This window comes from Aulostomus chinensis, chromosome 15, assembly GCF_037954235.1.
Source record: "Aulostomus chinensis isolate RoL2024-O1b breed Wild chromosome 15, RoL_Achi_v1.0, whole genome shotgun sequence".
Classification (NCBI taxonomy): Eukaryota; Metazoa; Chordata; class Actinopteri; order Syngnathiformes; family Aulostomidae; genus Aulostomus; species Aulostomus chinensis.
In genome coordinates, this window is record NC_141334.1 from 13,260,012 (window position 1) to 13,287,759 (window position 27,748).

The window sequence follows — 27,748 nt, forward strand, 5'->3', positions numbered from 1 at the left end:
TGCTCAGGCTCCTCCTGCCCACGGAGCATTAATCATCCCTCATACATGCGCTCTGTGACTCCATGTCTGTGTGAGAGAGAGGATGCTCAGAGCGAACCCAACCTTCCCAGACACAAGTACTAAGTGCTGGTCTGTGGGTTGTTCTATGCTGCTCTGGATGGTACTGGGATGGATTTTGGAAGCAGGGTCGGGCAGCGGCGACCCACCACCACCGCCACTGAGCCTGACGTGAATGACAAGTAAAACAGCTCTTTCCAACGGGCGCTCAGCGCTGGAATGCGCGAAAGTGGACGATGCACTCAGGCGTTTAAAACCACATTCTGGACATTTGGGATATACGTTGAGTCAATGGTACCAAAACGGGAAAGAACTGACAGCGCTTTTCATCCACTATAGTGAATTTATAAACCAATTCCTCAATTTCATCCTTTTTGCGGGGGGTGGTCTTCAGAGACGGTGGTGTTGAGGTTGTTGGGAGTGTTTTTCTTTTGTCAAGCGTGAACAAGACAAACTTCTAGCATGGCTCTGGTCATGGAGCCTGTGAGCAAGTGGAGCTCCAGTCAAGTGGTGGACTGGATGAAAGGTAGGCTTCAGGCACCATTCCCTCCAAACACCAGCTGCGATCGCCAAACTGCTATGATGCAATGAGTAAAGGTTGGAGAGCATTTCAGCGCGACATACCCAAAGAGAACAAAACACCTGCTGAACCTCGGGGTTCTGCCTTTTATTATTTTTTAATTATTTTTTTGGCTTTTAATTTCCAGCCTTTAATCATTGGATCGACGTATTTGCAGAGAGTTTCAATGGGTAGACGGATAGTCCTCCCGGACCTGCACGTTCCCAGGAGCCTAACACGTTCAAATTGCGTTTTAAAACCTCTATTGTGTCCTGCGGTTGTTTTTTGTTGACGCGCGGGAGGATGCACAAAGCGCGGAGACATTCTCCAGTATTGACCCTTCTCCTTGATAAGAGTTCGGTTCTTTTAAGAGACAAATATCCTTCATACAAAACAACCCAACCGGTGTAATTCCTGCAATGTGTGTGTGCGTGTTTGTGTGTGTGTGTGTGTGTGTGTGTGTGTGTGTGTGTGTGTGTGTGTGTGTGTGTGATCAGTTCAGCCTTGAGTGGGATTCAGAGCTGCTCAAAGTCTGGAGGAACTCCTTGAAGATCCTATAGTTTTATCATGCTGATGATGTTCAGCCATTTGTTGTTGTTTTTTAAAATTGACAGTAGAAAATAGAAATAAAAAAAAATCCTATTCATAATGAAACAGTTATGTGAATCTCAGGGTAAAGACTGGGTGACGCACCTGTAGAGGACTGGGCCTTCATTTTAATTTCCTACTTATTAATATTGCAAAGATGAATTTGATCATGCTCAGATTTGGTGTCCGTGCGTGATGTTTCAGGACACTGGTAACTCTTTATATTTGCTGCCCTCTTTTGTCTGTTTGCATGACAAAGTTGCGTGAAAACAAAGAGGCGGCGCTGCTCTCAGGAGGGCGGTGTGTGAGTGTATCCGTTATCACTGCGTTGTTTTGCAGAGCCACGTGCTCACGTGTAAGGCCGCAGCCCTTCGGAGGTGCTCCAGATGAAATATATACATACATACATCTTCACGGCCACACACACACACACACACACACACACACACACACACACACACACACACACACACGCACTCTTAGTCATAACTCTAAGCTTGTGCGATGTTGATCTGCTGGCTCAGATGATTGTGAGGATCAGACTTCAGCTGTTAAATAAATTGTACCTGAAAGTGACACCGACTTTGTAAAATGCTGGTTTTGTTCGAGTAGTGGCTGTGTGAGGACGCACACGGAGCCATAGGGGACGGAGATGAGTGGATGTGGAGAAATGCAAAGACCCCAGAAGATTAAAACGAGATCTAAGATGATCTCTAAATAAGCTGATAATGGAGAGAGAGGGAGAGCAAGAGGCGAGGCTGGATATGAGAGAGGGTTCTTCACTGTCCCACATCTGACAAGTGGAGCAGAGACGGTTTTTCTGCCCAGGGCTCAGGAATGGTAATTTAAAGTGAGGGACAGACACTGAGAAAGAGGAGACAGAGAGGAGGAGGACGGGGAGGAGGGGTTGTTCATTCTTGTCTCGCTTCCATTCTCAGCTCCCGAGGACTGGCAGCGTTTTGTCGTCAGCATTCACAGGTTCCATTATTAGCGTACAGCTCCGTGATGTCACTGGAGGCCAAATAGGGGCACCCTGTGACCTTCCCACAATCCCACTCTCCACCCCCCCTCCTTTTTTTCAGTGTTTTGTTTGAGCAAGACGCTCTATTCCCAGCTGTGACAAAGCTGCTTTAAAAACCAGATTCTCATTTCACAAAGGAGAAGAGAATTCCAGCTCTGAGTGACCAAGTCTTCTTCTTCTTCCAGTACTTGAGACGTGTGTGTTCTCAGCATGCTTTTAAAAATCATTTTCCTTTATGTTCTGTGACACAAACTTGATGCAGGACAACCTGCAACCTCTCTCTCTCTCTCTCTCTCTCTCTCACACACACACACACACACACACACTCACGGGCAGTGATTAGTGACGTGATGGATTAGAACATAATAACAATGATAACACCATTAAACGTCTCTTCCCGCTCACATTACCAGCGGATTATCTCGAGGAGAGATCAGGACGTGTCAGCACTGTGCTTTTAATTTCTCTTCAGCGGGTTTGATAATCGGACTCGTTGGTGAAACGAACAGGGGAGTCGATGCAGCAGAGATTACTCCGTGCAATCAGCAGCAGGTCATCCACGCCGTGCGCACCAGCGGCTCCACGACGCTACAGTTCTAGAAAATAATAAACAGGAAGATCTGGCAACGACAGACCTTTGCATTCCTAAACGCCATAGTAGTTTTCAGGCTACTTTCTCCTGACGTCACAAACCCGTTTCTTTATAGCTTTGCAGTGACATTTAAAGACACACATCCAGAGGGAGTTTTTGAATGACTGCAGAAATAGATTTATTAGCTTTTTTTTTTTTTTTGAAGAGCTTCATGTCCTCTCTTCACTTCTTTATTTATTTTATCCCGTGGTCAGGGAGAATCCTTGCCAAAAAAAAAAACAACCTTGCCTCATGGTTTCTATGGCAACATGGGCGATACTTCATTGACATAATGAGTCTTAATTAACTTGGTAAAGGGGCCGATTAGTTAAGCTTTTAAATATTATGTAAACCCATGAAACTCCCTATGTTTCCTCTCTACAGTTTGGCTGCCAGCTGAACGCGATCTGAATGCTTGAACAGTTTTCGGCACAGGACTGAGTCACATGTATATGATTGGTCCACGGCGATGAAAAGAGGAGATGAGCAAAGAGTTGCTGGTGTGTGTGTGTGTGCGTGTGTGTGTGTGTGTGATGTAAACAGCTTGAGTGTATAGAAAAAGCCACACAAAAGCAACGCTCTCAGTCTCCATTAGCATGCTGAGCACCATCTAGTAACATTCTACTATATATCAATGAAGAAATACATTTTCGAACCGTACAACAGAAGCAGTTTGTTAATATTCTGTTCTGCAAAATGTTCTTGTTTTGCTGTCCAGGAAAACAGAAAGTACATTTCAACAACTACTCCTTCAAAAGACTTCACACCTGCTGCAGCAGTGAGAGATGCAAAATGAGCCGAGCGCACACAACCTGCTCGATTCAGTCGAAACTCGCCGAAAGCTGAAAATCACCTCGGGACTGTTGACGAGCGTAAATCCTTCTCTGACATGGGTTGTATCATTTGCGAGGGAAGGGAAAAGCAAATTCATTCAAAGCGCATATTCTCTCAAGGAAAGCAAAATCATGTTCTATTGGAACACATCACGTGGTCTTTCAAGGATTTGACTGACTGACAAACACACACACCCAAAAAAATAAAAAATAAAAATCTGATTCTGCCAGAAAACTAAATTTCATCTCCTGGAGCTGCACTGAAAGTTTCCCTGTCACTTTGTTTCCCCTCAGGACTGGATGACTGCCTCCAGCAATACATCAAGACCTTCGAGAGGGAGAAAGTAGGGGGGGACCAGCTGCTGCGAATCACCCACCAGGAGCTGGAAGATTTGGGAGTGTCCAGAATTGGCCACCAGGAGCTCATACTGGAGGCGGTGGACTTGCTGTGTGCTCTGGTGAGTCCGAGCTCCTTCCCACGCTGTCTTCCCACTACTTTGTACTGTCACTTCAAAGAGTCACAGACCACTGTTGCCAGATGAAGTTTCTCTAACACATTCGGTACCAAAACTCACTGGATAAACCTAAAAAATGTGCTGTCATCGCGCAACACTAAAGATGCGCATGCTGTATTGTGGAAGGGAATTCATTATTTAGAGATTTTCCACAAAACATTTCCTCATTTGGTTTACTTGCAAGACATCTTTCATCTAAATATATATATATAAATTCCAAATATATATATCTATATATAAATTCTAGAGCTGACAAGTGAGACATTCTGGGAATTTTGATTGTGAAATAAACACGGTCATCCTTCAGATATTTAAACCTGCTTGTTTCCCCCATCACAACAGTTTTGTACCACAGTTTTCAAACATGGCTGCAAATCCACCAGTGTTCATAATCTGATCAAACATCCCCTACAAAAGCAGATCTTAAAGCTGTTCTCTGGGCCGACAGGGATTACAGCCTCTTCAGCAAGTTAGTTTGGCTCCCAGCTATCAAGTTTGAGTCTGCCGCTGTACTAAAAGCGAAGTTAGACTTATATTTTTTTTAAGGTTGTTCCATGTTTGATCACTGCAGTGACCAGATTTTAGCGTGTGGTCAGTCACAGTTATTATTCACCCTTTCCTTGTGAGTGTGAATATGAAATGATCACAAAAGGGTTAAAAGTATAAGAATTGTATAAACAGCATTTTCTATGATGTAGACTTTGAATACTTTTTTTCTTTACGTGAATGTGGTCATTAAAATTCAAGGCCAAATGTGATATAGAAAGAGAAAGAAAGAAAGAAAGATAGAAATGGACCTCAGTCTTTTCTGTCACAGGTTTTGAATCCTTCATTTGTGCACTATATTTGTTTTCTTAAGCATTTTATGGTGTCCTTCTACATGGTTTCTATTTTCCACATCACATTACCAGGACTTATTTTATTTTAACTAAAATAATCCATCTGAGCTAGATAATAGTTCAGGAATATTCTTTCAGCTCATATCACTTTATCTCTTTAATTCCTTTTTGTATTTAGACAGTATTGTTCAATGCAGGTGTTTTTTTTCTCCAGATTTTGTAGCTTTCTTCGATTCCAGATTCTTATTTGTACACGGAGGACATGGAGGAAAGTTAACGGGACAATGAGAATGAAAACATCGACACATTTCTATTAAACTACACTTCTGTGCTGATGTCAGATGCTTGACACACTGCCAGATGACGTTTAAAATGAAAAGAGAAATCTGGCGGAATGGAGATGAAGATGGGTACATGTTACCCCCAGAGACACATAGAGAGGCCTGATGGAGATTTAGTGGACTGAGGTCAGAGATGCAATCTGAATCTAAAGTCCCCTCATCCTGCATTGCTGCGCAGGGGGCCTTGCTTCAGCCCCAAAGCTCCTTACGTAACTGGGATTTAGTTTTAAGTCTCACAGGCACTGCTGTATTAAATATGATTAGTGGCCCTCCTGCTGCACTGTCCCCTCCCAAGAAAGTCTGACGTGACAGACGCCCACAGGCTTGCACGTGCAGTGTGTGTGTGTGTGTGTGTGTGTGTGTGTGTGTGTGTGTGTGTGTGTGTGTACGCACATGCAAAGTGACAGCTGTTGGAGGGGCTGGGTGGATGGGTCAAGAGTGTAGTTCCTTGTGATACAGCAGTGTCAAGACAAAAAAAAACCCCAAAACCTTTCAATCAGTTCTCCAGATCATTTGAACCGATCATAACCACCAACCACCTGGTCCGACACAGTCTCTGTACCTTCCTGTCTCCTCTAGAATTATGGGTTGGAGACGGAGAACCTGAAGACTCTTTCTCATAAGCTGAACGCATCAGCCAAGAACCTGCAGAACTTCATCACTGGAAGGCGGCGTAGCGGACATTACGATGGTCGAGCCACTCGCAAGCTGCCCAATGACTTCCTCACCTCTGTGGTGGATCTCATTGCTGCAGCCAAAAGCCTTTTAGCGTGGCTGGACAGGTGAGATTTGGCAAAAGGTTGCATGTAGCACAACACATCAGTGTTGAGTGTTGACACTACTATATACAGTATACGCATAAATGCGTATTCATGAAAACACAAACAGCATTTGTTTTGTGGTTCGTTCTACAGCACAAGCATATTTCTTGGCTAATTTTATCTCAATTTCTTTAAATGTTTCTTTCTCAGCCCTTGAGTTTTCAGTAAATACTTACTTGTAGTTTCAAGCAAAGATATTAGCTTGAAATTCTAACAGACTCTTTGGATTTTATATTTTCTTCACATTTTATGTTAGTTAAAAGACTAAAATGTTGCAAAAATAAACTTTGAAAAAACAGTTTCAGTCCTTTATCAAGCGAAACACATGGCTTCGTGTAATGTTTTGATTTGTAGGGACTTCTTATTTTATCACATAAAAATCAGCTTCCTGTTTTTTCTCATGTTGTTTTCATGACCAATCTTCTGACAAGAAAAGACGAGTAAAGGCCTTATATAAGTAGATTTTGACAGAGTGGCCAAAAAGGCACCGAGCAAGTCTATTTATGTCACTTTATCCCTTGCTTCTCCATGGGATTGTGCCAATGTGTGTGCGTCAGTGTGTGTGATGAATTTGGAAGTTCAAAGCTGACAAAATTTAACAGACGAAACAAAGTGATTCGCTGTTTCTTTTCTCTGCGGTCGGAACAAACAACAACTGCTGTATTTAGAATTCATTCATCTATGGTTCCTTTTCATGTTCAAAATGCTCGGCGGAGATGATTTAAAAGATTTGAGTATTAAGGATGTGAAAGTCGTAGTTAAGCTGAAAAATACATCCAAATGGGGATAACAAGACTAACATCATGTAAGCTGATGTTAAGTTTATAATGAGTGTCTAAGAGAGCTTTAGGACTCATGTCGAAATGTGGATAAAAACGATGTACACAGTTGTCAATGAACATCTCCCACAGATATACCTATGATTTAGTCTCAAAGGAAGAATGATCTAATGGTTCATTCCAGGTGTTCCTTCTTTCTCAGGTCCCCGTTTGCTGCTGTGGCAGATTACTCTGTAACCAGAAACAATGTGATCCAGCTGTGTCTTGAACTCACTACCATCGTACAACAGGTATGTCATCGGTTCCACACAAATTACGGTTCTTTTTACCAGTGAAATGTTCAGAATATTTGAGTAAATCATAAAGTTTATTCATATCAGACGAGAAGCTAGATATCCTCCTCTCCTCTGTGCGGAGACCCACAGAGACCTGCTGACTGCTAGTTAGCTTAGCACAGTGAATGGTAGCGGATGGGAAGTGTTAGCATGCCTCCACTATCGGGGATCACATTGATTAGGTTCAGGATCTTGGTTTGTCCAGCAGAAATCCTCCTCAGACTCTTTAACAAAGTCAGCCATGATTGGTAGCTGCAGTCTCTCTTCTATTCAACGTCAAATGTTTCATTTTGTTGGCCAAAGTTATAATGGTGGTTTTGAGTTGCTGCATCAAATCTCTGCACCATGAATCAATTCAATCTTGTAAATCCAAATAATTTCCTTATGAAGTTTAAACCAGACCCTTGTCAGAAAAATGTAATGTTTTGATAGAGGTACAGTATGCTAATACTTCCCATCATTTGTTGGGCTAAGCTAACTAGCAGTCAGTTGTTTCATGTGTGTCTCAACTACCTAATGCACAAATCGATCCTCTTATCTGACTCTTGGGAGGACGGCAAGTCAGTGTATTCCACAACAAGTTGTCATTTTTCATTTAGATTTTATTTCTAGTGCATATTTTATGAAACTGATCACAGATGAGGATTTAGTATCTTTCCCTTTGTCTATGCAGGCTAACCTGTAATACTCACAATTAGCTGATTTTACCTTCACCATAGCTTCACGGAGGACAAGGTTTATAGGGAGTTTAGAGAAATATTTAAAAGTGAGTGAAGGCTGAGAGAGGACGACTGGGAGAGGGAGAGATGCCTCCGCATTGATGATTCATTTGTTTTGTGTTTGTGCATGCCTGTGTGGGAGTGTTGGGGGTTATAGGTGCCAAGCTGCTCGGTTTTTGCTTATATCCACCTACAGCAAAAATACCAATAATAACTCCATTTTGACACATTCTCTCGAGGTAACAGTGTTCTCTCAATATTCCCCAGGACTGCACTGTATATGAAACAGAAAACAAAATCCTGCATGTGGTGAGTTGCTGACTTCATTCTACTTGATCCAATGTACATTAAAGTACACTGCGGACATTGTATTCATCATTAAATTGTCCTCCCCAGTGTAAAACTCTGTCTGAAGTGTGTGATCAGATTATCTCCCTGTCCTCGGATCCCATGGTGTCCCAGGCTGCACATTTGGAGGTTGTGCAGCTAGCCAATATAAAATCCACTGAAGGATTGGTGAGACTTTTGCAGAAATTTATTACATCACTTATTGGGAGTTGCTCTTTGTTGCTGTGTCAGAGTTTTAGTACCTCCCTCTGATCACTGGGACACAGCTTGTCATAGGAGGCTGCTCAGTGAGTTACTGAAACAAATGATGCACCTAAAACGACAAAATATGACAATGCGCATCATAAGCTGGCTTTTTCGGTGGTTTAATTATACGTCACTAAATTTATCCCCCTGAAGACTGACTTTTATTCAATAAGACTGGCTTCTTCATGCTGGCTAGACTTTTTTTTTGGGACTAAACTCCGAAAAATGATTTCTACTGAGTGTCATCACGCGGCGCAGACGCTCCTTTATGGAAACAGTTTGTCCAAAGTGTACAAGCCTGCTGCTCCACTTCTCGTACGAGCGGATATTCAACATGCTTTTTATTACACCTGACTGTGTTTTCTACTGAAAAATACCAAGGTGTTGAATTGTTGTCCAGGTTTGATGAAATGAACACAGGAAAACACAGGAAAATGCTACCGAAAAAAGTAAAGTACGAAACTATTAACAATGCTGGATGATGGTAAAAGTTATGAATGACAGAAATCAAAACGGCTTGACTCTTATTGACATCTGTTTGACTAAATTATGGCATGTTACCTTGCAGCATGCAAAAAAAGAGGTAATTGCAGTTGCTCAATCACTAATATTAACGTTGCTATGTTTCTTCCAGCTTAAAGCTTTGAGAAATACCACAGTTTTCTATGTCGTTCTATTGTCAAACAGCACACAGACGTACGTTTGTGAAACCCAGAAAAAACGTGCATGCGCTAATTAAGTAAAGGATTTTTCTACCCAAAATATACCAGAAACTCGGTCTGCTTTAGCTTTTATTTGCTAAGGCTTTCAGATGAATTAAATTCAGTTTCTGGTTTTCACAGCGTTGAAATGTAGGCCAGGGGAAGTGGAACTTCTTTTTTGGAAACACAAACCGTTGTTGAGTTTTAAATTAGCACTTTAAATGTCAGTCGAGGTATTATTTACTTTCTTAATGCATTTGAGTGCGAGTGCAACATGAACACTATGTGCTGCAGTGCTGTCCAAGATCTAACAGAGCTGACTGTAGCTGTGACAAATCTAGGTTTTGTAGTGCTAACGGGCACATGAGTCAGCTAATAAAACGTAGCATGAAAGAACATGTTGCTAATGTTTAAATGAGAAAAATAAAAATGCTAAAACGTGCAAATTTCAGTTGAACAAATAATTGAAAAATATTTGATTATGTAGACAAAAGAGCTGATTTCTACCCCCCACTGTAAAACCATCAGCACTTTACTGACTCCCATCTTCACTCTGACCTACACTCAGTGCTAGTGTCCCAGCTTGGGGCCACAATAAGACCCCCACCCCCACACAAATACTAGCAGGGGGCATGGAAGTCCTCTCATCCGTTCAATGAAACCTGAACAGAACAGTGGCCTAAAAATAAATGTCGTATACTCGTCTTCAAGACTGGCATGCTGCTTCTGTGTATCTGAGGGAGTGTACATGTGTACTCATGCACATCTGTGTGTCAGTGGATGTGAGTGTGTGTGTGTGTGTGTGTGTGTGTGTGTGTCTGTGTGTGTGTGTGTGTGTGTGTGTATTTGGGTGCCTGTCATGCACTTCCGACCCCTTTTAGAGAAAGCTTTGACTTTTAGCTTTTATGCAACACACAAAAAGTATTTGCGGATAAATAACTTGTCATCTTTGATTCAATCTGCTTGAAGGAACACTGGGCCTCACAACAGCAAATCAAATTAATGTGAGTTGTTGCGGGTGTGTTTGAAATGTCCAGTCATGCATTATTAATGGACTTTACTGGAGATATATAAACATTTGTCTGATTCCTAACATTTTGCTCTACAAGCAGGTTAAATCAAACGCTGTAATAGTCCAACATGCTACCGCCCTGCTCTGTCTCTGAGTGGTTGAGACTCCTTGTGTTAGAAATTGCTTTAAAATGTAAAAGGAATTCTTCCTGTCTCCGTACAGGGTATGTATATCAAATCAACATACGATGGTCTGCATGTGATCACTGGCACGACAGAGGGAGTAAGTAGAAGCCTCCTTGTGTTCACTGCCCATTCATGTTTAGTGCAGCAGTCTCTTATGTATCAATAAACTCAGTCAACGCACTGAAACTGTCTCTCCTCTATATTAGTCCTTGGCTGACCGCTGTAAGAAAATCCATGCTGGAGATGAAGTCATCCAGGTCAATCATCAGACTGTGGTAAGACCTTACTTTTTATTTCTGTTTTATTATTTTTGTTAATTTCTGTATAAATATTGAATACATATTCTAATTTATGAAATCTTTGGATTAATTCCTTGCTGTGTGGCTGTTTAATTCAGTGGCTCCCAGCTAACAGAGGCTCCAGAGATCAGAGTGGGATGTATGGGGCTTTATCTGCTTTGACTTCATAATTGGATTGTTAGATGAAATCATAAGAGAGTAGTGCAGAGATGAGTCGTAAATTAATAAAATAAGCAAAATAAGTTAACATTGTTGGACCTGCAGTTCCCCAGTTTGTCTCAAAGTCAATCAATTCCTAAACTAAGGTCTGTTGTTGACTCCGCTTCAGATATTTTTAAGTTTTAGAGATTAATTTCAAGTTGATTAAAGATGACGTTCTTTTGTGGGGTAAATTTGTACGGGAAGAAAATCATTCCTTAGATCAAGTTATGCGGCGTGCATGTGTTTGCAGTTCTGTGATACTGGTGATGTGTGAGACCTCTGATTTCCTCTCTGCTCCACAAACCAAGGTTGATGTATCACTGTTGGCAGTAAGATACAAATTCTTTGCGCAAGAGTTAAAATAAATAAATAAATAAAAAGCAAATAAAAAGCAGGCTACACCCATTTTGATTTATGATAGTCAAAGTGAGAGAGTCATATACATTCAGCGGTCACATCATTAATTATTTATAATGATAAATTGTCCCCGACATGAAGGACAACGTCGGCCAGGATCTGACGCCAGGGAACATTATGAACTGTCACACACAGTCACATGTTATAAGCAGCAGTTAAATCATGTGTTCCACAGCGGCACGTTGAGTCCCGAGCTCCATCACAGGATATTTTGATTTACTGAAAAGCCTCAGAAAACTAAAATCCTGAATATTTGAGGTTATTCCTTAGCACACAACAGACAATTTACTATGCATGTACTTTATTTATGACCTGACCTCACTAAAACATAAATAACTTACACAGCAAACAACAAATACAGCAATCAAACACTGATTAATTACTTATTTGGAGTGTTACTGTGCAGCTGCATAACCTTGTTTCATTCTGCATTGTTCCTAAGTGTTAGATACTTAACAAGGTTTGTGGTGTTGCCGCAGCAGCTCGCAGTCCTCCCGCACTCAGCACAAAGTTGCTGTTTTGACGACTGAGGTAGTTCCACACACGACTACATTTATGGTCGTCCATCATCAATGCCAGCGGTTCTGTGTAGATTGAGAATTCAGGGGACCGTAGTTCCGACACGACCGTGACAGGAGGAAGCAGCTCCCATCAACAGGGTTCGATGAGTCATTCTTTGAACAGGAGAATCAGAGGAACAGCTATTTCAGTGTCAGTCCACTACTGCTTTAAATAGGCATTGTGCCGCTGCAGCGCCACTAGACCTGCTATTGCCTGCTATAGTGCCTTTTGTAGGAGGTTTCTGAGGATATTTTGCTTTGCCTGTCAGAAGGTTCAGTTGGAATACTGAACCCATGGTCACAAGAGCACTTGAGCTGATCAGGGAATGCCTACTTTGGTTTGGCCCTCTTCACATTTCTGACTTGTTAAAACAGGAAAAACAAAGCATGTAGTTTTTACCCCCCCCCCCCCATTTCAACAAATGGCAATGTTTACATTTTGTGAATGTTCACTTGCTGAAGTTATCACTAAATATTATTTTTTAAACAAGAGCTGTACCTGGTCTGAGAGGTCAAAAGGTGGCATGTGATATGGCGTGTGCGTGTGTGCGTGTGTGTGTGTGTGTGTGTGTGTGTGTGTGTGTGTGTGTGTGTGTGTGTGTGTGCATGCTTGCTTGCCTGCGTGTGTGTCTTTTAGTGTCACTGCTGATGCTGGACATCCATGAGTGATAGAATTCAGATATCAAAAAAACATATTGCATTTTGCAATGATTATGATAAAGATATGTAACGATAGAATCTTTTACAGTTTGTAGGGAAACTTTATGGTCCAAAGTGACATCAGTGCACTGAAATGATGAACTTCACCGGGAATAGAAGAATAGTAAACGGTCTTTTCTGAAACTCTCTCCCAAAAGATAAGAAGACGTTTTCATAATGGCACAAATCCAACAAGAATGCTGATAAAGATGTTTCCCTAACAGGCATATTGGCTGATATAATCAGTCACACCATTTATCGGTTGGGCAGTAGCACATTTACATGCTTTAGCGGCATCTCCTTCACACCCCAAATTACTGTGTAGTAAAGCTTTCAGATTTCAGATTTATTTGCTTAGGTCACCTCACATGAATCTCAGCAGAGCTCTAATCAGCTAAAACAATTGTGAATACTAGTGACAAACCACAACAAGGCTGGTGCTGATGTGCACCATAACATAGTTTATATTCAGTGGAAATGAAAGCAAAAACATCTTGTGGTGACCAAATTTATTTATATAGCACTTTCTTTTGAAAATAATTGCTGCTTGCAACAGCGAGACGTCTGATAATCACACAGCTTAAGTCAGGTTCATTCCGGTCAGTCAACTCATCGACCGACTGGAGCGACTTTTCAAACAAGGATCGGCAAATAACAAGTTTATTTTGCTGTCAGGATGCTTTCATATCACATTTGAAGCATAATTTAAGGACAGTTTACGGAGAGAGGTGCTCGAACCAGCACACACTCATCATCCTAGCAGGAAAGCACAGGTGTAATTACCAACATTCATATTTGGCCATTCACGTGTCATATCAGGGTTCTAAGTCGGACGCACTTAAATGGAACATCGCCATGATTTATGTTATTAATTGCACATGCAATTTACGGCCACTGTTTCCTGCCGAGTGCTTTATATTTACTGTCTGCCATCTCATTTGAGGCTTTACGCACTTTTAATGTTCTCACAATGGAACAACATAAAAGTAAACGATAATAAGTCAGTGTCCAAAAGTGATTTCAAAAATCAGCTTTTGGTGAAATCTCAAGTGGAGGAACCTTTCATTATAGTGGAAATAGCTGTCAGTGACTGAGTAAACACAGCATCTTCCTTTTATTAATCAAATCCTAAGAAGATCAAAAGGCAGAAACAAGCAGATGCAAAATAAGACAGGAACAAAAAAATAGGTTACTTATTCTATATATTGGAAAGCTAACAATGTCTTTATTGGTGCACTGAGTAACATCAATCATGATAAAAGTGAAATCCTCCAAGGCAAAAGCAGTGTCATGATCAACAATCAGGTCCATTGACAATACTAGTAATAAAAAAAGCACATTTAGGACGGTAAATTGTAACCCTGTCGCCGCGTGAAGACAAGAAGAAACCACAATGTAATTGTTTATCATGGCAGAAGGAAAACAAGTGAACCTAGATGGCCGTATTGCTCCAGGGCCAAAAGCCTTAAATGGAATAGAAATCTTTAATACAATCTTTTATAAAGTTCTGCACAAAACTCATACACATTAATGAATATGATCAATGTAAATGTGCCTGACTATTTATAAAGAGGCTTGTAATTTAAAAAAAAACGAAAAAGAAAAAAAAAAACAGTTCCCTGTGTCACCGTGTCAAAGAAAGCTTAGAAATATGTGTGGAACTGATACAGTACACGATCCGGACAAACCAACCAATACATGCAAGTGAAATCCAAACCTCCTTGATGAAAGTAATTATCTTTTATTACTTTAAATAAACATATTTTTTTGTTCGGACACAAAATAAAGCATGTTTTGGGCTCTGAGAGTGTCTTTCATAGTCCTCCTGTGTGAAGAATTTTGTGTAGTAGCTGTCAAGGTGAAAAATGAGTTGGAAGGGAACAAATTGATTGCGAGGTCAGTGCCTGAGAAATGCCCACTTTCTCAGGCTGCTAAAATACGCTGGGTGAAGTGAAATTCAGTGCAGTCAGCCAAGCAAGACAGGATATTTTCTTTTCCCAAACTGGACCTGGTACATTTGGAAAAGCAGCAGATCGTGTTTCTCTGGGCGGGCATGTTTTTTAATGGCAAAGATGATAAAAGTGGGTTAAAGACTATTTACAAGGCGTTCAGCTGTTTATGACCTCGGGGCTTCCTACAACTTGACGGAGTCTCAGGGTGATATCATGGGAGGGGCACGAGCTGCCTGTTGGCATCCAACTTTGTATTTGGCACAGAGACTCTTATCAACATCAACAACAGTGGCTGTGTTTTTATGCTACTGTTCCAAACCACCAGGAATTGTGTGTGGTGTTAAATAATAGTGTCTTGGAGAAAATGCCAGCTGAACTTCAGCATGAAATAAGTGGGGGAAAAAAGAAAAGTCATAGTGCCTGAAAAATTTGTGTGAAAGTATTTTTTTGTATCCTGAATCATGAGGGAGGAAATCTTAACTGTGTCATGCTATTGTTTGCAAGGTGGGTTGGCAGCTGAAGAACTTGGTGAACTTGTTGCGTGGGGACCCTGCAGGAGTCACCCTGACATTGAAGAAACGCCCACAGAGCACACTCACCTCAACTCCTGCTCTGCTCAAGAACATGAGATGGAAACCATTGGCTCTGCAAGTATGACTACGACTTTCATCCTCCACACTTATGTTGGTGTCTGCCTGCTTTTATTTCTTATAGTCCTATTCACCCACAAAGAGCTCCCGCTACTGGGGTCATCCCTCAAGGGGGAGGGTGAGGTCTGGTGCGTGTTCTGGGATGGCTGTTACACTGTTGGGTTTTCATAAGGTGGCGGGTCTGAGTGGCGGGGAGATGGCCGTAGATGAACCCTGCTCACAGCCTCGGATGAGACCTCCAGCTCCTGTTCCCTCCTGTAGCCTCACACCACAGAGCTTCAGTCCTGCATGGAGGTGCTGTTCTCAGCCTTCAGGACATCTGGGTGTCCTACTTCAATAATTTACAGCAGGATAAAATTGGAATTTGTTATTCTTCTGCTGGTCGATCAAGGCCTGACCTCCTTCTTGCTTTGTTAAAGTTCTGAGCAAGTTCAAGTCCATACCCATTTTTGCAGGACCAGGTTTGTGCTGGTCTTTTCTCGAGGAAGCCACTGACCATCCCAACAACCCTGGTTGTGCTCCCCATGAAAGGAGAGCAACTGAAGGATCCTACTTGGACTATTTTTCTTGCCTGTCTCACTGAGGCCAGTGCACTAAGGTGCCCAGCTCAGAAGAAGCATCCAGCAGCCACTGCTGCAACTTGTCATGCTCCTGATCTAGTGGTCCTCCTCCTCCCCCTCTCCTCCTCTGGTGACTCAGAGACCGTCAAACTACTCGGGGCTCCTTAGTGCCTGCTGGACGGTAGCATCGGTGCTGGTGACAATGATGGGTTACGCGTGTGTCTAAAGCTACACACCTGTCCTTCTCAGGGCCAACTGCTTTTCTCCTCAAAGCTATTTCACCTTCACCTTCATACTTCCAGTATCAACCTTCCGGCTGTTTCCACAGATGCACGTTTACGTTGCTGGTGTAACTCGCTCACTCTGTCATGCCTGCATGTGCATTGTGAGTGTCTGTGAGTGTAAAGAAGAATCGCCCTCCTCCCACCAGCTGGGCGAGTCGAGGGTGACATTTCAACACAGTCTGTAAAACGCATGAGCCAGACACTGACACTGTCATGTGTTTCCAGCAGCCTGAATTTTTACAATGTTTTGTGTCATACACATGAGTGGATAAAGTTATGGGCCGCTTAATCATAAAACTATGTCCAGAGTACTGCAGAGGGCACAGCTTATAGAAAATAGAATATAAGTTATGTAATGTAGTCTATAAATATATTCGTAGCCTTCTAAAACTTAAACTGGGGAAGTGCTGTTCTGGGATCAGCGCTTGGGCCATAACATGATAATATACTGCAGGAACCTGTGCAGAAAAGAAAAAAAAATCTTTACCACTGTGCATGTGAGGGATGAACCTGTTGTGAAGGCTCTCTACACCCACACTCACAGAATCTGGAGTTACAATACAAAATTAATGTGTGTGTGTGTGTGTGTGTGTGTGTGTGTATCTGCGTGATTGTTTGTGTATATATCTGTTTTTATCTGTGCTCATGTTGCCAAATGAGTTTGCACAGAGAGATGTCGAAATCAATTCAATGACAAACTTAGAACTAGAGATCAGAGAGTACAAATTAAAGGTGCGCTAGAATTATAGTAGCACCTTCAAAATAAAATACAATCTACCATAATACAGGAGAACTGAAACAATCACTAACTTTTAAGAACACTTCTTTTAAATATACTCATGGGGATTCCTCTGTTTGTTAGAGGTATTTTTTTTTATTGAAATCATTAGCGTCATTTAAATGAAACATTTAACTAATTGGTTGAAGCATTGTTCAATTCACAAGCTGACATTTCAGCCCTGAGTGGCATCTGTTGTCCTACTTCGGCTCCACCAGTGACATTATTAGGAGTGAACGCCAGAGCCAGAGTGGGTAGAAATGAGAGGGATGTGTATTAATGTAGCCCAGGCTTTCTTTGAGTCCCAGACCAGAGAAAATGTTTTTACTCTCCCGAGGCCCTGAAGCGCAGCATTGCTCAGCGCCCCCACCCCCCCACCCCCCTTCACATCCTCACATTCGTCTTCTTTACCTGAATTCAGTTCTGGCACTTTGTAAGGAGAGAAAAGAAGTAAAAAAAAACAACAACAACAACATGGAAATTGAATTGGTTTGGTTTTGGTGAGATGCGACAAACATTAAAGGTCATCTGTTATTGAAAAGAATATCTTGTACTGGACGCCCCTCAGAAGCTCTGACACATTCTGGTTTTATGATGGAAAACGATTCCTAATACATCTTTGTCAGCTGCGAGTTTTCAGCAGTGATGAATCAGGTTTTTACTCATTTGATAAGCGATTCCGTGATTCCATCGACGTAATAGAAGTGTTCTACCACAGGATTAGATTACAATGCTAATCAAGTTCTTAAGTAAAATAAATGTTTCAAGAATATAATTCAAATATATTACCATATTATTTTGTTATAAGGCTGAAGTTAAAAACGATTTAAATCTATCTGTATTGGCTTCGACCTCCTTTTCCTTGAACTGAAGGAGAGAGATGGCTGGAGCGGTTATCTTGTTAGGAGGGTAACATCAGAAATATACAGTACACTGTTCATTTCACGCTTGACATGCTCAGCGGCACAGTCTAACTGAACTGCTGTGAACTCAAAAAATTTCAATGTGTCAATTCCTGTAACTGTTCCTCTCTCTTTCTCTGTCTCCCTGTCGCTCTCTCTTTCACACATGCTCACACACTCGCACTCACTCACACACAGCCAATCTTCCCTCAGAGCCCCGGCAGCAGCGTCGCCACGCCTACCAGCACTTTAAGCACTCCATCCAGGAGGAGTAGCTGCGCCCTGCAGGACCTCTACATTCCCCCCCCTCCAGCGGAACCCTACACCCCCAGGTGAACACAGGATGGCATGTAAAGCACATAGAAGTTCGTATATAGAGCCAAATTTAAAGCTCACGCTCTATTACATTTTAGTTTAAAACCCGACACAACCACCCACCATGACCTCAATAATCATCCTAAATTAGAATTTTAACCTTTCCTCATCTACAAAAACTGAAAAATGATTGGCTTTTTTTAGTATAGCTCATGTCAAAGCTATTAGATTTCATTTAAGGAGTAAAATTGGCCAGGGAACAAAAGGATGGATTGGTCTGGTGTGTATGAGTGGAGGTGATGGGAAATGCAGTGCAGGTGTGCAGATGGGTGGAGAGATTAGAGGCAGCGAGCAAAGACGGGTAGACTGAGGTCACTGCAGGGCATTAGGGAGTGACAGGACCCGGGATGACAGCAAAGGTTCGTAACGTTGAGAGACGAGAGCGTAAGATGATGGCACAGAGACACCTGACACTTTGAATCCGGACAGTGTGACATTTTGACTTTCTTGTTGCCATAAATATTCAGTATTGAATCAAACTGAAGCCCTCCATGTACTCTGATACATATTGTCAAGCTTCAAAGTTTTAAAGTATTGAGAAGTGGACGATCAAAACAAACAAAAAGCCTCATGCTTTGAAAGAAACAGACCAAACTTTTGGGAAATACACTTATTTGACATCCTCTCCAGAGTCAGACAAGAAGATAGATACCCGTCTCCCCTCTGTAGGGAACTGAGACCCACAGAGACCTGCTGATCGCTAGTTAGCTAAGCACAATTCATGGTGGTAGTTGAGAAGTGTTAGCGTACCTCATTCAAAAGTCAACAAAATTGCGATACTCCAAAATAGTCTTTGCCTTCATTAATATAAGTAGAGTTTTGCACAACATTCACTATGAACTAACAATGTAAATATATACTGTATGTATATAATTTTACAATCTGATACATAGCCGGATCTACTTTCCTGACTGTGAAACTTCAGCCAACAAAAAAAATTGTGGAAAAGCGACTGCTGCTACTAATCTGCACCAACTTTGTAAGAAAGGATCAGAAGGACAGGAGAAACCAAGATTCTTCACCTTATAATCATACATATCCATCCTCTTGTCTGGATCTGTAGAGGACAGCAAATAAGTGTGTTTCTGAAAGGATGGCATGTTCCTGACAGTTCTGACCACTTTCATACTGAGGGTAGAAAAGTTTGATGATTCATTGCTGTTTCTTTTCTGGTCCCAAATCTTTATCCTCCTTCTTTCTGTAACTGTAGAGATGACAAAGGAAATCTGCAAGGTGACGATCCTCAGTCAGACATCCATGTCGCTAAAGGATCTGAGTCACCAAACTCCTATCTGGACCAGGAGTGTCGGCAGCGATATCCCCTGGTGGAGGAGGACTCGATACTGTACTGTTACGAGTATGATCAGAACCAAGAAGTGTCATCTGTCCGCAGAGGGAGCACTCCTACCTATGGTGAGACCTGTGTGTGAGCTCGCTGCTTTAATCATAAGACCTGGCAAATCTAATGCCTGTAGGTTTGAGATGTCTGCAGCTCTTCAATGCGTGTGTGTGTGTGTGTGTGTGTATTTGTGTGTGTGTGTATATTTGTGTGATATTTACATTCCCTGTGCCTCCTTGCTCCAGGCAGGCTCAGGCCCATCTCAATGCCACTGGAGTACAACTGGGTGGGAGACAACGAAGACCTGGCCAAGCTGAAGAGAGAGAGCAGGAGAGGTGAGTGGGAGGCAGTGGGAGATCGAAAAAGAGAGGAAGGCATCTGTGGTGAGTGGGTGGATATCTCATAATATCCTCACCCTCTCAGATGTCAAAGCCAAAAAGCATAAGGATGAGCTGGCCTGTCAAAACTGATAACATGCTGGATATCAATTCCTGCTTCTATCGCTTCCATATGTTCATAATCTATCCTTGCTACTTCATCTTTCTCTCCCTCTCGCTCTTTCTCTCTCTCTCTCTCTCTGTTTCCCCCCTCGCTTCTGCCTGTTTGGATATAAAAAGTATGCTGTTGCTTTGGCAACTGTATTATATTTTTTCTGAGATGTTCATATTTTGTTGGTGACTGTTTAGTTAGGTGGTAAAAGGAGTGGGAGGAGACTGAATTGCTTTATTCCTGTCTCAAAGAAAGACTTGAGTGATGTGTTTGTTTCCTCTGGGAATGGTGGTGATATGTTACTCCTTTGGGCTTTTCAGCAAAGGGGATATTGCTAAATTTATCTACAGGAGATGGTATTTGAATGTTTTGAGGGCTTCCTGCCTGACAACAGCTCTCTTTGTAGATTTTTTTAATACCTTTCAGAAATTGAAGGAGCAGTCTTTTAAAACTAGTATGTGGATAAACTTCCCTGGTCCAGGTTGAGAGGTTATTTGAGAAGTCAGATATGTTTTTGAAGTGCTGAAATGCATAAATTCCACATGTGTGCATTAGAGAGTGTGTGTGTCCCCGCAGAGAATTCATTGTTGCGTTTTGCGAGTGAAGACAAAACCCCAGGGGAAGACTTCCTGTTGGGACGCAGCCTCAGTCAGAATAGGAGGAGGACAGAGAGGGGAGGCAGCCCCACCCATTACACCCTTGTCCCCGCCCTCCAGATGGAAGTCTCCTTGTCCACATCCAGCTCTGACTCTGCCTCGCTCTATCATGTCAGTGCCCGTGTCATCATGAAAGTCAAATTTTCTGTTGCTAGGTGCAGGAGATACGATTCTCAGCATGTGGCTATTCTGTTCTATTTTGCAGGTGTTTGAGCGATCCTCGCTGCTGTCAAGGTCAAAGAAGAGTAAAGGTAAGAGAGTTTATTTAGATGGTTTTGCTTGAGCGCTCATGTGCACTCAAACCCAAAAGTAGGTGTTTCATAAAGAGTTTTCATTACTGACGTCTCATCTGTTCTGCTCCCTTGCTGGCGCCTGCAGCTGGAAGCCCCATGTCTTCAATCAGTAAACGACGGATTTCCTGCAGGGACTTGGGTCAGGGTGACTGTGAGGGCTGGCTGTGGAAAAAGAAGGACGCTAAAAGCTATTTTTCACAGAAATGGAAAAAGTATTGGTTCATCCTGAAAGGCACGTGCCTGTACTGGTACATGAACGAGGAGGTGAATATAATGGCTTTTCTCGAATTTTAAAGAAAAAAAGGTAATTCACAATGTGTCGTTTTTTTTTCTAATTTTATTTTTGTAAGGCTCTCTGATTTATCTCTGATTTTCCTCACCGCAGGACGAGAAGGCAGAGGGCTTTGTCAGTCTCCCAGAGTTCAAGATTGATCGTGCCACTGAATGCAGAAGAAAGTTGTAAGCGCAGATTTTTTTTTTTTCAGGCTTTCTGGATTGGTATTGCTTTTCTATTACTTCTCAAAATGATACAAAAGTGAATTCAAGCTCAGCGCAGAGGTTATCAAGTGCAAATTGGTTCTTGGCAGGAAAATAAAAGTTGCGAGGTTGACCATGCGTGGCAGAAAATTTAGAGAGCCTGACACGCAAATAAAATGCACATTTACATCTTTTTTTAATAATTAAATCAAAAAAGGGTGGTGAGGGTGAGGGGGTCCATTTTAAAATCAGTAAATTAGACATAAATTGGTACTTTATATTACTTATTATTTATCATTATCAGATTTCATGTTTATTTACCTTTCCCACAGGTTTCTACATTTATTAAAAGTACTTCCTCATTTATATTTTTTAATTGATGAATCCATTCATTTATCAATTTTCCCCTTTTATATATTTTTTAATATTACAAAAATTAATAAAACACAAATACAAATGTAATAAATAAAATGTAAAATGAATAAATAAAGAAATTTGCATGGTAAGGAAAAATAGATAAATAACAGTAAATAGATGCATACATAAAAAAGGAAATAAGGAACAGAGGCAAATAATTAGTTTATCCGATCAATTATTAATGCTAAAACTAATTTGTAATATCTTCGCCTTCTTAAAATCGCCTAAGCAAATTTTTTCAGAAAACACCAAAAAACTGGAGACAAAACATCATAAGCTGTTTTAGGCAAAAAAAAAAAAAAAAAGGTCAAAAAATGACTTGGGCAATTATTTTAAGAAGGTGATGATATGACTTTTGGTGCATTCAATTCAGTTTCATTGTAAATATCTGTTTCTAGGTCGATTAGTGGCCATGCCAACATATTAGATTTGCTGTGGTTTTAAGACCCGAGCCGAGTAAAGTAAAAACAAACCACATTGTTGGGTGATATTGTGAAGAACCTGACATTTGATAGTGCTATTAATCCTACCCGTGGCACTAATTAGCTAATTGTTTGTACCCCTGCCGTTGCGCTTATTGGATCGATGATTTTTCATGACAAATCAGTCAACTTGATGGCTTTGGGCTGATTCAAAGGTCGGGACCCAAGCGGTGATGTGTGGTGCATTTTATGTAGAAAACATTAATGCAAGTAGGGATGTGGTGATAAGGATTTTCCTTTTGTATCTAGATTATGCAATGATAACATGTTTGCATGCACACTAATGAAAGTGACTCAGACTTTCTTACAGCCCCCAGCAAATAAGCAGAACTGTGTATTTTATGATGCAGTTTTGCATCAGTCTGGATTACCCTGTATGATCATGTGCCAAGTTTATCTTCTGTATTCTTATGTTAATGAAATCTATATGTCCCCGGTCTTGTGCTCGTGCAGTAAATTCACTCTTGCGTCTCTTTCAGTGCTTTCAAGGCTTGCCATCCCAAGATAAAGACCTTTTACTTTGCGGCAGAAAATGTAGACGACATGTCCCGGTGAGTTAATGAGGCTGAGATAGTCACGCTGTTAACGCTCTCAATCCCACATCTGCAACCTCTTTTAATCCGCCTAACTGGACTCCCCACTCTCTTTGAAATGATACAGTTTTGTTAAATGATTGGTCAGACGCGCGCGCGCGCACACACACACACACACACACACACGCTCTTATGAACACAAGATGTTTGATAGGAGATTAAACTGCTGTGCATCATGGCTGTTATACTCCCCCTCAGGTGGCTGAGTCGTCTCAGTATGGCGGTGGCAGGTTACTCAGAGCAGGAGAAAATTCTGGACCGAGGTGAGATTAGTCACAGGCTCTGTTCACAGAGGAACCTTGGTTGTTCTGGTTGCCTATCATCTGTTATTGAAATTAAGGAGCAGGACACCAACCTGTTACTTTTAGATTCAGGAGTCATTTTTAAATAAGCAATGACGAGTGCAAGGATGGTTCTTTGTCGTTCTTCACGGCCGTGATTCATTTCCTTATCACGGGTTTGCAGCAGAAATGTATTTATTTGTCATCCTCTCCAGAGTCAGACAAAATAGAGAACCTTCTGTCCTCTGTGTGTGTGCTAAGGAGCTGAGACCCACAGAGTTAGCTTAGCACAATGAATGGTAGTGGATGGTAAGTGTTAGCATACTCCCAACAAAATCATGAAATAGATTAGGTTCAGGATCTTGGTTTGATCAGAAGCAATCGTGTAGTTGATGACTTTTGACTGAGTTATGCTAACACTTCCCTTTCACAACCATTCATTGTGCTAAGCTAACTAGCAGTCAGCTGTTCTTGATGGGTCTCAGCTCCCTGCAGAGGAGCGAAGGGTATCTATCTTTTTGTCTGCCTCTTGGGAGGATGATCAGTCCTATATTTCCTTTAATTAGCATGTTCCTTTAACACCTTGACCAACAGAAGAAACCAAGTTATTTACTCATTTATTTCTCCAGTTCATTTGATAATGTAAATTATGTTCAGATGAATTACAAATGTAAGATCCTTTTCTATGTGTTTGCTTTTTTGGGGGTGGGTTTGGTATCTGTAAGTTTGTATTGGATCCTTCCAGTTGTCGCCCTCATGATTAATAATCTGCCTTAATTAATACCATCTGTTGAGGGAAGTTAATTATAAACACATCACGCAGGTGCAAGGATCTCAAAAAACTAGCAGCCATAAAAAGAGGGAATGGCTTCACACCTACACCCAGCCACCAAAGTTTATCAAAGATAACATTTTGATCCTTTTCTGGTTTGGAGTAAGTGTGCAGGTCTTATCGCTTTTTCATCAGTTATTATCATATCACATTTGCTATCAATGGGAGTTTGATGAAAAAGAATTGGAGCTAATTGTCTTTAATCATGATCCAAGATCAGCTTGTGTAAAATTGTTGCACTTATCTAGAAAAAGACCCCAGTTGTTATATGGAGAATTATTTCTAGATGAGCTGCAAAGCCATTTTAGCACCTCTTCCCGGTTTCACCTCTGATTCAGGCATCTCCGTTTTGTGCTTAGCATAAAGGCTAAATTTAGGAGTGGAAGGCAGGCTTGTTGTTTCTATATTCTCACAAAGTGACAGGAAATAATGTAACTAACCCTTGTTCTATTTAGAGAAGCTTGAAACCTTGCAAAGGTGGGTGGGTGGAAGCCAGTTTGTCACTGGATTTATGAAGAGGGGGCTCCCTTTATCACAAGAAAATGTCTAATTTTGGCACAAAACGCCTCCTGAAGACTTAACAGGACGTTCTTGCATCCTTATTTCTTTTATTTTTTATACAGTCAAAAGTAGCAGGACTCATCTGCATCACTCCTACACTGACGCAAATGTAGGCAAGGCTGATCATTCCACAGCAGCTATAACTATGTGAATCGATAGACTCTTAAATGTCCGTCCGGCTAACCTGGGGAATTTGTTGTGTTGCTGCATTTAAGGAGTCTGATTTGGTTTAGAATCGATAACACAGTGCTTGTGTATGGCAGATTACTGGAGTGAGAGCGATCATGAGGACATGGAGATGCCTGCGATGCCCAAACAGGACAGTCCACCACCCCCTTATGACACCTATCCCCGAGCATCATCAGTGAGTCTGTCCGCCTGTTGTTAAATCTGTAGATGCTGGTCTTTTTTCACTTGCTTAACACCCACTTGTATTTAGGTGAGTCCCTACTTGGAGCCCAAACGTGGCCACCTCTCCTCCTCGGACACGTTCCAGTCACGTTCCTCTCATGAGGAGTACCACCCTGAGCCTCAAGAGGGCGGCAGCAACAATGGTGTCTCTCCTGGTCAGAAGACAAGCAACCACCGAAATTCTTGGCAGGACCAGATGGAGAGTAACGCCAGGATGCACTACCTCCAGACATATCCTGCCGAGGAGCCCCTGATGTCAGGGGATAGAGACCAAGTTGCGATGGAGTACCGTAGACAGTCCACCCTGCCTGCACAACGCAGCCTGCTGCAGGAACAGTATCGAGCCCTGCCTCTGCCGCTCAGGTCCAGCATCGATTCGGATACGGGAGGGAAACCCCGCAGCTTCACACTACCGAGGGACAGCGGGCTTCATGCTATCCTGGCTTCTACTGCTGGAGCATCTGACCAGAGAGAGGCCCAGCACTTCCAGCTGGACCGGTCCAGAGACATAGGTCAGACACCAGGAGATGATTCTCACTGTAGACCCAGATCACAAGGCATAATCAGAAGCCAGGTCATTGCGAACCCACATTCATAAATTCAGAAGATTCATAAATGACAACAAATGTCTGGCGTTATTGCTTTTTCTGTTCTATATCTTTCTAAAGTGACTATTTGTGTGACTTCAGATGGTTGGCCCCACAAAACTAGCGATCTCAATTTGAGATAACAGACACGCTAAATGATAATTCATGATTGGTAGTCATGACTTTACAACACGCTCAAAGTTATATATATATATTTTTGTATTTTTCCTTGAAATGTTCTCTTATTAGAAGGCTTTAGCAATCTGGCTGAGACCATGACAATTTCTCCAGATGTCAAGACTCACCGTTCTAATACTTTACATCCGCCTCTAGAGCCACAAAGTGTTGAGCAAGTACGTTTGGACCACGAGAGCCAGCAAATGTCAGAGGTTGAACACTTGCTGTTAGTACTTTATTGGATTCGATATGAAGCCAGCCCATTCGCTGTCCCCTGAAGCCCTCCAGGGCAGTTATCTAAGTGTGATGAAATTTAGTGTCTTATTTGATACTAAGTTATCTTGACAGGTCTCTCTCTTTCTCTCTCTCAAACTCAACCCCTTTCTCTCTCTCTTTTTCTCTCTCTCCCAATCGAGATGTCATTGCGCCTCCTGGCAGTGTTTGGATGCTGGAGCGAGAAGGAATCCTTTCAGTCACGTTAATGTCGAGAATTCTAAGCAGCATAAAGAAAAATGTGCCGGGGGTGGGGTGGGGGGTGGGGGTCCTCTCCTCTTGTCCTCATTTATCTATTGCTCTACCATTCACTGCCTTCACTGCTGTTTGTAAAGACGAGAGAAACAGGCTGCAAATAAAGCACAAAACATGTCAGAGCGCAGCCCCAAAGCTTCAGAACGTACCAGCCCCCCTCCAAAAAGACGAACAGATTTAGAAATGTAGTATTGAAATCATGCTAACAGAGGGCGCTGTTTCACAATAATATAGCAATGCGTTCTCCACTCTTAGTGGGCTCCTTTACAAAATCCCTAAATGAAGAGACATACCATAGAATGTAGGGTATTTAAAGAGCAAAAAATGTGCATTACTGTATATTAGCTCAAAAATCAGCTGACATGCAGTCGTATGGCTTGTAACCCCCAAAAGTTGATGCACCATTGATGACTCCTCAATCCTCCTGCTAGGTCATGGAAGGGAGTTCAGGATGCAGGCGGACTCTCTGGGGGATTTGTACCGGGCTCTGCACCAGACCAGTCTGTCCACCTCAGCTGACCACAGATCAGCCAGCCGCCTGGAGTACAAGCGCTCATTTGTTCGAAGAGTTAATGACCCCCTGCTCAATGACAAGCTCCACCGCCTTCGCATCCTCCATAGTTCACTAAAGGTACTAAATAAATATTAAATATTTTGGGGATTTCTTCTAATTTTTTCCTCCACTTTTTCACAGAATGTCCCTCTACAGGACACAAATCGCTCATTGGGGTTTTTAGGCTAGCCGATGACGTCGGAGGATCCTTGAGTTATCGCTTCTGTCTGTGCCTCGTGCAGCTGGCATCTTAGAACAGGCACTGGAAACCTACTTTCACCTGCTCAGCTCACCATCCCCTCCTCTCCTTTTCCAACTCCGTCGACCTGGCTCACCATGCAGGAGCACACAGAGCTTCGACGCCCTTCTCCTTCTCGTGTTCTTTACAGATGACAGGTGTCACGAAAGGCAAAGATGGTTTGGTAAACGAAACTGTAAACTCACAGGGTTTATCGCTGGTAAATAAGCACTTTGTGTCCGTGTCAAAGACTTGTAGGAGAGCTTTGTAATCCATTGCTCTCGTGCATGGCCGACTTCCGTCACTTTTTTGTTTTTGTTTTTTGTTTTTTGTAACAGTTTTGAAGATCATGCTGGAGTTGTGTACAGCTGCTAAGCTGGATGGAATGAAAAGCAAAACTGTTTTGGATGTACACAACATTTTGTTATGCATGTGTGTATGGTTAATGAGTATGTTTGGTCCAGCTCTGTAATTCATTGCAATTCAGTGTAATTCATATATATATATATATATATATATATATATATATATATATATATATATATATATATATATATATATATATATATATATATATGAATGAACACACACGTATATTTAATATTAAATAACTGCAGTGACTACACA

The 27,748-nt window shown here is 41.8% G+C and overlaps 1 protein-coding gene across 3 annotated transcripts; it reads left to right on the forward strand.

Annotated features, from left to right (window-relative positions):
* Positions 1-80: 80 nt before the first annotated feature.
* Positions 81-27,651, forward strand: LOC147248789 (connector enhancer of kinase suppressor of ras 2-like). Of its 3 annotated transcripts, none has more exons than XM_086226646.1 (22): positions 81-583; positions 3,984-4,147; positions 5,964-6,166; positions 7,169-7,274; positions 8,306-8,347; positions 8,435-8,554; positions 10,568-10,627; positions 10,737-10,805; positions 15,163-15,309; positions 18,031-18,164; positions 19,418-19,620; positions 19,792-19,881; positions 20,612-20,802; positions 20,897-20,942; positions 21,070-21,248; positions 21,370-21,443; positions 22,840-22,911; positions 23,152-23,216; positions 24,891-24,991; positions 25,067-25,550; positions 26,762-26,961; positions 27,025-27,651. In XM_086226646.1, exons 1-22 carry the CDS (start codon positions 520-522, stop codon positions 27,070-27,072), a joined length of 2,862 nt encoding a protein of 953 aa, XP_086082772.1. In that variant the 5' UTR covers positions 81-519; the 3' UTR covers positions 27,073-27,651. The 3 variants fall into 3 exon arrangements, with proteins under 3 accessions (XP_086082772.1, XP_086082773.1, XP_086082774.1); XM_086226647.1 differs by having other exon boundaries at positions 18,046-18,164; XM_086226648.1 differs by having other exon boundaries at positions 7,187-7,274.
* The last annotated feature ends 97 nt before the right edge of the window (positions 27,652-27,748 follow it).